This window comes from Orbicella franksi, chromosome 7, assembly GCF_964199315.1.
Source record: "Orbicella franksi chromosome 7, jaOrbFran1.1, whole genome shotgun sequence".
In the NCBI taxonomy this organism is placed as follows: Eukaryota; Metazoa; Cnidaria; class Anthozoa; order Scleractinia; family Merulinidae; genus Orbicella; species Orbicella franksi.
This window is the reverse complement of record NC_138151.1, coordinates 30,448,853-30,458,263: the sequence shown is the minus strand read 5'-3', so window position 1 is coordinate 30,458,263 and position 9,411 is coordinate 30,448,853. Positions and strand designations below refer to the sequence as shown.

Here is a 9,411-nt window from a genome sequence, read left to right as displayed (position 1 = left end):
CAACCCCCCAAGAATGGAAATGCCAGATGCCACTGCATTGCGTCTTCGCTTGTAAAAGGCTGTGTTCATTCCACCTCAAAACCTCAACATGTTCACTATTTTCAATGAAAATGCTTAATGTAAACCCGGTTAAGGAGTCAATTTCCCAACTTTAAGGCTGACAACCACCTGCCAAGTCTGTGTAAGAATAGGTAATGCTTCAAAAGAAGTACATTCGAGTTTAACGAAGCACGCAGTGGATATCGCTGACTGTAAAATGCTCCAAAGCACTCTTTAGGATGCAGAAATCCGGACTAAACGTGACGGGGTAATGTCCAGGTAAGTCTTCATTCGTTTAATTTTACAAAAGGCTCGGAGTTGACTATCGTTTTTTTTCGGAAAACACCGGTTATTAAATTTGATTTAACACTTGAGTACCTGCTTCAGAAGACGGTAGTGGCCAAAGAAGCTAATGTGATTGGCACCAGAGCTGATTCCAATTAGCATTTTGATGCTGGCATACATTCCTTCCTCAGGGGAAATATCAGTTTTGTAGGGCCGATAGTTAACGATATCAAAGATGTAAGACATTTACAGCATTACCCCGACCTTAAAGATAAACACCTGTTCATTCCTATCGATGTGGGAGTTGCGCGCGTTGTCATGGTTCTCTCGGTTGGTAGGTAATCGGAGGCGAACGGCATTATTGCAAGTGAGCTAGACTCAGAAGTTTAAATCCAAATCAAAAAGTGATTATTCTATCACAGCAGTAGCAGTAAACTACGAATAGCCTTACTGTGATACCTCTTTTATCGCCTCCCTTTCACGCTATTCATCTAGCGCTGAGATATAAATATTTTTACACAAGAGTTAAAAAGGTTCTGGAAATGGCGCGTTACTTTAAAGTTGCTACTGAACTAGTGGAAAGTTTGTAAACGGTCTTAATTTTTAGAACTTATTTTTGGAAAACTAAGTAAGATTGTTTTTCAAAACTGCCCCTTATACGAATTAAATAGTAACCTAACATTAACCAATATGGCGCTCGCCCCATATTATTTTGTTCAAATGATCCGTTGACCCCCCGTGGTCAACCTGCTTAAGGGCTGTCTGATTCACAGAAGGGGTTTAAAAGTGACAATATTTCAATGGTAGTCTCTGTTGTATAATTGTATGAGCATTTGCACCGAAAAATTATTCTATTCTCAGTTTCAACGAAGGTCTTTGTTTGCTATCAGCTATTGTTTGGACGCGGGTAAACGTCGGCCTCGCTGTAATTGAATTAATTGAAATCACCAACAGCAGGTGGTTCTACGGCTTCTTGACTCTGTTGGTCTCTTAATTTACGGTGAACCCCTTGTTGCCCTTGTCAAGACCGCTTTACCGCTTCAAGTGTCACGAGCCCAACCAAAAGATTTGATAGATACGCTTTTCCTTTTCTATTGATATAACCCCGCTACATGCGACGCTGTGAACAGCCTGGCGAAACCAATTGTTGCCCTTGCTTCAAGTACGTATCACGAACCCAACCAGAATATTTGATATTTTTTGATATTGATATTTTTTTCCATTGATTTAACCCCGTTACATGCGACGCTGTGAACAACCTGGTGCAATAAATGAACATGTGTTATACTACAGGTATGGCACGGATACGATCGAAAAGGTTCCCCTGAGGTTTTCCAAGTAGTCCGTAATTTACTCAATTAACTTGAAGTGTGACCTTGTCTCGGTGAGGTACGGTGACCTCTATAGATTAAGCATTATAAGATGACCGGGAAGCTTGGCTTTGGCCCTAGCCTTGTCCCTCTAGTTGTACTTTGAGAAGATAAGTTTTAGCATCACTCTTAAATTACCTTTTTCTACTTTAATGCACAGACGGGTACATCCCACGAGGAGATAGAAGCAGAACAACGTCATTTCAGGTCATCGTTAGTCATGCATGGGAAGCCACTGGGTGATGATCAGACTGTTATGGTTACTGAACTAAATAAAAGTAATTGTTGTTAAATCGTTCGTGGCGGTCAGTAGGTGTAGTCGATTGATTCACGGTGGGTGTCTCAAGAACAGTGGGTTCTTTCCATCATTCAGTCAGTAAGCCTATAGGGACTATGCAGACATTTAAACAAGGTAGCAGGAATAGCAAACTGGTTGGTAGTAACTGAATTATGTAGCTCATCTCTCGCAATTTTGTTTTCTGTCCCTCTTTTAGTATTTACCTAAACCTACACTAAACAATGACGATGGGATTTTCAAGGCGTTCCACGATTTTGCTAACTCTGATAGCCACTCCAATTTTTGTGGTGAGATGTCAAGGGGACAAAATTCACGACAGTGCAAGTACCGATGCCTCACGCTTGACTAGGCGTAAAGCTAGAGAACTTACAGCCAATCCAAGTGCATTAATTCACGAAGCTCTGCACCTTGTGCGGAGGCGACGAAGCATTGACGTTAGATACGACGACCAGATGAATGAGAATTACCACGACAAATTTGCCAGTTTGGCAAGGAAACGAAGATTGGAGGAAAAATCATCTGGAGAGGAGAGAGAACATTCAATCGACAAACGTCAGATTCCTGATGGCTTGGGTATGTTAAACAACTACATGGGTGTTGACACAAGTCCAGTCAGACTACAGCAAGCCATGGTTGGACTTCCAAATGAACAAAGGGTGCACAAAAGGACATCAAACGATATAAAGGAAAGAGTAAGTGGAACAACAAAATGTATTACTTATATTACAAACAGTACGCTATATGCATCAGGGAGGAAAAGGAAAAAAATTCTTAAACTCGTTGATAATTCATAAAGTTTAAACAGAGGAAATCATGACCGTGACAGTGTTTGGATATATATTGTTACGATTATAATTCTACCTTTTTTTCCTCAGTTTTAGTTTCGATTGAGAAGATATATTGAACACTCAAAACAGTGTTTGACTACATTTCCAAACACCTCAGGATGCGTCAAAAATACTGCGCTGTGCGTCGTATTTTTAACAGCTCTTCTCTTTTTTTGGAAATACATAATACTTAACTTTATTTTGACTCGAATGTGTTCAAACACAGTCTTTCGAGTTTGACGTATTTCAGCAATAAAAATACTCAACACTTTCCCTTCATTAATTTTCTTTTTTTTTTTTTCTTATAGGGTGTTATATCACTGTCAAAAAAATCTGAAGACGCAAAGCCTTTGGAGTTCAATCCAATGTGGCTTGAAAGTTTTGTTAGGAAGATGGCTCCCCTGCTAAAAGGAAAAGATGGTAGAGATGGGAAAGATGGAAAAGACGGTAGAGATGGAAGAGATGGTCTCAAGGTAGAAAGCGATAGACACATTTTGTTAAGCCTCCGTCTAACATGTTAAACGCTTGTTTGATAAGAATTATTAGAGGATTTATCTTATAAGAGGAGGGTTCCCTTTGTGAATGACCAGTAAAGGAAAACCCCCAAAAAATTCGTCCAGCCTCCGCTTAGCAAGGTATAAGCATTTTATCGCAGGACCAGTTTAATTATTTGTCGAAAATGCACGTTGAATACGTATTAGCGAGTATCCTAAATTAGAAGACGTTGATTTCGCTGAATGAACTAATGATCTTTCGCGGAGTGGAATTACATTTAGCAGACCGATTGAAGTCAAATTGCCCAGCCATACTGGTGCCAGCTCGCTGTGTAGAACAATATGATAAATCAATATGATAGAAAAATATGATAAAAACTAGCAAATCTCCTTTCCTTAGGGTGATCCCGGATATGCTGGTCCCCCAGGACCTCCTGGATCCTCAGGATCAAGGGTATGTTTAAAAAAAATTAATGCTTAGTTGCTTTCACATTTTTAGCTGAGAAGGGAGTTTGCTTTAAAGTTTGTTATCCAGAACTACGACCAAGTGAGCCCCTCTGGAAGCCAAAATAAACAGACTACAAGGACTCAATACCCAATAAAATATAATCTATCATCACAATACGTGATATTTTATCAGTTAAAACAGTTCACAAGGCATATGTACATGGAAACATGGCGTTCGCCGAGAGGCATTGCAAGATCGCTGAGATTATATACCTTGCCTAAAGCGAACTTTTCCCAAATCTACTCTGTTGAGAGAACGCTCTGTCATGTTTTCGCCCCACTAAAAAATCCGACTGAACTGCAAAACGCACTGAAAAATGCTTGAAAAAATCGTTAACATCAACGTTTAGTAAACAGATGCTTTTCTTTGGCTGCTCTGTCTTCCCTCTTTGTTCATTGATTAAAGGGAATCATGACTGATTTTAAAGCGTTTTCAAGCCAGTCAATCTATCATTCTATTATTAACTTATTTATTTTAGAAGTGCCCTGAAGCTCCGGGCATGCGTGATGATGCTTCTCAACGCAGTGAGGTAAGAGAAGCTTAACTGACTACCAGTTGTCGGGAGAAAAGAAAATTGCAACGCAAGATAATAAACTCTCCATTTCTTATTGATTGATTGATTGATTGATTGATTGACGGACATATCTAGTTTCTTTCTATATTGGTATACTCGTAATATGTTTCACTGCTTTGAATACCAAGTTGTAGAACAAATTTCCTATACGACTTTTCATGAGATGCACTTAAAACTAGAGAAAGTTCAAGGTAACGACCGATCATATTTGATCCTTCTCTCTGGGTTACATCAGAAATAAAATGTACGTAAAAGAATACAAGTATTGGGTCGGGTTGTCCAAAGCCTGATAAAGCTTACCCAGGATTAGCGAGAATTTTGAGTTCAGTTTTGTAGTTTTTCCGTGAGGTTTTCTGGTTATATCATTGTCCTTCAGTTTTGAGCTTGCGAACCACACTAAACATAAGCAGAGAAAAACATTCTTACACAACAAAAATTGACACCTCGATTAAGTTTTAAACTTGGGTTAGGGTTAACCGGCTTTCGAACAACCCGGCCCTGAAGTCTTTTAATGTGAGGTATTAATATATGTATATATTTTTAAGGAGAAACCTTCTGGTCATGTAACTGGAGATGGAGGACCATTTCGCTTCTCAGACGGCCTTCGTGAGTCTAGCTTTTAACATTATTATCGCGTTGTATACATAACAGTTGCAATTACTTAGGGAGGCTGGCAACAGTTTTCAGCACTTTTGTAACAGTTATACTTTGAAGGATGAATACTACCACTGTTTAACAAGTGATGCTAAAATAATGGTTTCAGATTCACCTTAAGGTGACTCAAAACAGTTTCCAGTACTTTCCAAGACGAATATTTTGATGGGCCATTATAACCACACTATATTGGTTGATGCCACGATCATGGTATCGAAAAACTTGCCAATCATTGGTGGACATGTTGATTTCAATTTCCTGACACGATAGCTGGTTTTTACATGACGTCACCAAAATTCGAACCACAATACCATTGATCTTCCTAAGATTTTACTTAAATGATGTATAAGAGCAGCTGAAAACTAATATTCATACAAATTTTCGCTTCGAATGGGTTCTTGGTTTTGTGATACACTACGCTTGAATTTCTAAGCTTTTGCGTGACGCGGCATTTACATGACGTCCTAGAGAGCTGTTATGATGGTTAAAAAAGTGACTTATTTTGGGGAACTTGGCCATCTGAAGAGTTCATGTCTTAGATAAAGCATTATTTTGATGTTTTAGAGTTCCTCGAGGGATAAATTCACGCTTTTATTGCAAAACTTAGTGACAGATGTTTCTGTTGGTTTCCGGCCGCCACCAGCATGGCGTCTCCATACAAATTTCTATAAATTTGGTTAAAAAATTTTTCCGCATATCTCGCATAAGAAAAACTGCCGTGACCAGAATTAATTTTGGCGAGAGTCTTTGCATATTTACCTTCTTTCATTTCCCAGATTCTGGACTTTATCTATTGACCGGTTTTCATTTTTATTTTGATCTATTTTGAATTGCGTGACACTGAAAACCAGTAATTGGTTATCATGGCAACGGTATGACCTGTTTATAAACCCTTAATTTTAGTTTTAAGCACTTCTGAAACTCATGAACGAGCAAGGTGACCCCCATTTTTTTTTTTCATTATTATCAATGGGATAAGCATAATATAATGCAACTGTTTACAAAGTTAAAAAAGAAATTCTGTTGAGACGATTCAGAGCCACCTTAACTCTTCAAAAACTTGAGTTGAACCTGAACATGAACACATGAACCTGTGATTTTTTTACTGCTTAATTCTGTAACATACGATCCTCTATACATTCGAACCTCTTTCTCTGATACGGACACCACTCTATTACGGACAGTTTCATATGTGACAACAAAATTCTCATACATTTCCTCTAAAAGAAACTCCATAATGCGGACCCTCTCTAAAATGGACAACGAACACTAAATCTCGGCCCTAGGGAGCAAATTCATATAAAATTTAACCTCTTTATTACGGACTCTTCGGGGACCAGATGTCGATAGTTTGCGGTATATACCATTTCCTGTGGGCGGTTACACAAACATCGACACTTTATCAATACCAGAACATGCCAAAATGTTTGTTTGCAAAACTTACATTTACAAATGCAAATACAATACAGACTTAAAAGTGACGTCATCATAGTGACCTCTCCAAGACGGACACCTCTCTAATTCGGTGTCCGTATTAGAGATGTTCGACTGTACGTATGAATGAATGAATGAATGAATGAATGAAAGAATGAATGAATGAAAGAATGAATGAATGAAAGAATGAAAGAATGAAAGAATGAAAGAATGAAAGAATGAAAGAATGAAAGAATGAAAGAATGAAAGAATGAAAGAATGAAAGAATGAAAGAATGAAAGAATGAAAGAATGAAAGAATGAAAGAATGAAAGAATGAAAGAATGAAAGAATGAAAGAATGAAAGAATGAAAGAATGAAAGAATGAAAGAATGAAAGAATGAAAGAATGAAAGAATGAAAGAATGAAAGAATGAAAGAATGAATGAATAAATGAATGAATGAATGAATGAAAGAATGAAAGAATGAAAGAATGAAAGAATGAATGAATGAAAGAATGAAAGAATGAAAGAATGAAAGAATGAATGAATGAAAGAATGAATGAATGAAAGAATGAAAGAATGAATGAATGAATGAATGAAAGAATGAATGAATGAAAGAATGAATGAATGAAAGAATGAATGAATGAATGAATGAATGAAAGAATGAATGAAAGAATGAATGAAAGAATGAATGAATGAAAGAATGAATGAATGAATGAAAGAATGAATGAATGAATGAATGAATGAAAGAATGAATGAATGAATGAAAGAATGAATGAATGAATGAAAGAATGAATGAAAGAATGAATGAATGAAAGAATGAATGAATGAAAGAATGAATGAAAGAATGAATGAATGAATGAATGAAAGAATGAATGAATGAAAGAATGAATGAATGAAAGAATGAATGAATGAAAGAATGAATGAATGAATGGAAGAATGAATGAATGAATGAATGAATGAAAGAATGAATGAATGAATGAAAGAACGAAAGAATGAAAGAATGAAAGAATGAAAGAATGAAAGAATGAAAGAATGAAAGAATGAAAGAATGAAAGAATGAAAGAATGAAAGAATGAAAGAATGAAAGAATGAAAGAATGAAAGAATGAAAGAATGAAAGAATGAAAGAATGAAAGAATGAAAGAATGAAAGAATGAAAGAATGAAAGCATGAAAGCATGAAAGCATGAAAGCATGAAAGCATGAAAGCATGAAAGCATGAAAGCATGAAAGAATGAAAGAATGAAAGAATGAAAGAATGAAAGAATGAAAGAATGAAAGAAGGAAAGAAGGAAAGAAGGAAAGAATGAAAGAATGAAAGAATGAAAGAATGAATGAATGAAAGAATGAAAGAAAGAAAGAATGAATGAATGAATGAATGAATGAGGTTAACACGTTCTTTGCTGTAAAGGTGCTACATGGTTACCTTAGGAATTCTTCCTATATTAATTTTGTTTCACATTTTTCAACGTCATATCACTACCTTGAATATATATTAAAGAGTTGGTTCATGCTTAGCTTGCGAACAGCTGTACCATAACTCGATATATGCACAGCTAAAAGCATGAACCAATTCTTTTATAATATAGCGGCAACAACTTGGGCGCTAAAGCATTCTTTATTTGTGATTGATTACAAAGCGCACGGTGAAGGAAAACAAAGGATCCTATTTCCTGGTAAAAACACGCCACAATCTGGCTTCTAAAATTGTCAATGAAAATTCGAATTAACTGCAATGAAAATGTAGGCAAACAAAGTCAAAGTATTCATCAGATATCCATTCTATTCATAAGACACCCCAACAGCTGTTATTCGCAAAATCGGTAGAACAAAATTATTCTCATGTTCTCTTATTCAATCAGAAATTAAAGTTTTAGATTTACCCATGAAGTTATGTATAACGTAATAGTTTTGTTTTTTTTTCGTTTTTAATGTACAGAATTCTCTCGCTGGTGTTCAACATGTCCAACTTCCCATCTCGCTGGAGGAGTAAAATCAACAAACGATTCACTGGAAATACCACGAGATGGCCGCTACTTTGTTTACTGTCAGTTCCATTTCCTTCAAACCGATAACGACAGGACTGGATTTGAGATACTAGTCGACGGGAATATTTACCTCTCTAAAGTTGTGAAGGGCGAAGAAGCCACATACTCTGGAGCAGTTTTGGTAATGAAAAAGGCAAGCGTGGTAACCGTGAGACTCCTGGGTCACGGGACTATAGAAGGTGACCACACCGTCAACTTTTTAGGCGCGTATGAATTATAAGAAGAGATGACAAACAGGAACCTTGGCAGTCCCAGAGTCTAATCAGATCTCTTTTAATGAACTCTAGTAAGCTGTTTTTAATATTCTTCTATTTTAATTCCTGAGTTTATTTTAAAATCCTCTTATGTAAGTTCCGAGAGAATTTAGAGATACAGTAAGGGAAATCAAGTCTCCGCGTGCTGGAAACCACAACAAACACAGTCAGTGGCAGAATACAGCCGTTCCCATAAAGATTTTTTTCAGAAAAGCGTAAAAGCGCACCCAACGATGCAAATGGTACAAGGGGTACTAATATTTTAACGATGTTTGATTGAAGTTCATAGTGACTAGGAAGCATTACCCATAATACTTTCTCACATTGTCGCGTGCGCTTTTACGTTTTGGTAAGACAACCTCTCTAGAAACAGCTCTATACAGGGAGCTCTCTAGCTATACCTTAAATGAAACAATGCACATTTTCGGTTTGAACATCAACCTTGTTTAGATCTGTCATGTGTCCTGGAAAGCTACAATCGACGAAGAATTCTGCTACATTTTCGTAAAAAAAAAAAGACAGTCAAACATTAACAAGCCCTGGGTTCAAATGCTAAATTATTTCCATTCCTGAGGTAAGTATTTAAAATTAAAACACGGCAGCCTTTAAAAAAGGGTAAGTCAAAGATTACATGTTAAGGACTCCT

General features: G+C 36.8%; 1 protein-coding gene across 2 annotated transcripts; it reads left to right on the top strand.

Moving 5' to 3' along the window:
• The first annotated feature begins 254 nt into the window (after nt 1-254).
• On the top strand, nt 255-9,347 carry LOC145491969 (uncharacterized). 2 transcript variants are annotated; one of them, XM_081471274.1, is made up of 7 exons: nt 255-318; nt 2,189-2,684; nt 3,128-3,292; nt 3,714-3,767; nt 4,300-4,350; nt 4,941-5,001; nt 8,403-9,347. In XM_081471274.1, the coding sequence occupies exons 2-7, from the start codon at nt 2,214-2,216 to the stop codon at nt 8,729-8,731; spliced, it is 1,131 nt and encodes a 376-aa protein (XP_081327400.1). In that variant the 5' UTR covers nt 255-318; nt 2,189-2,213; the 3' UTR covers nt 8,732-9,347. The 2 variants fall into 2 exon arrangements, with proteins under 2 accessions (XP_081327400.1, XP_081327399.1); XM_081471273.1 differs by lacking the exon at nt 255-318 and having other exon boundaries at nt 1,892-2,684.
• Nucleotides 9,348-9,411: the final 64 nt, after the last annotated feature.

Excerpts from the sequence above, each read along its gene's own strand:
- LOC145491969 (XM_081471274.1), top strand. The coding sequence starts at position 2,214 with ATGACGATGGGATTTTCAAGGCGTTCCACGATTTTGCTAACTCTGATA. Across the intron at positions 3,293-3,713 it reads ATGGAAGAGATGGTCTCAAG|GGTGATCCCGGATATGCTGG; the intron begins GTAGAAAGCGAT and ends TCCTTTCCTTAG. Across the intron at positions 3,768-4,299 it reads CTGGATCCTCAGGATCAAGG|AAGTGCCCTGAAGCTCCGGG; the intron begins GTATGTTTAAAA and ends TATTTATTTTAG.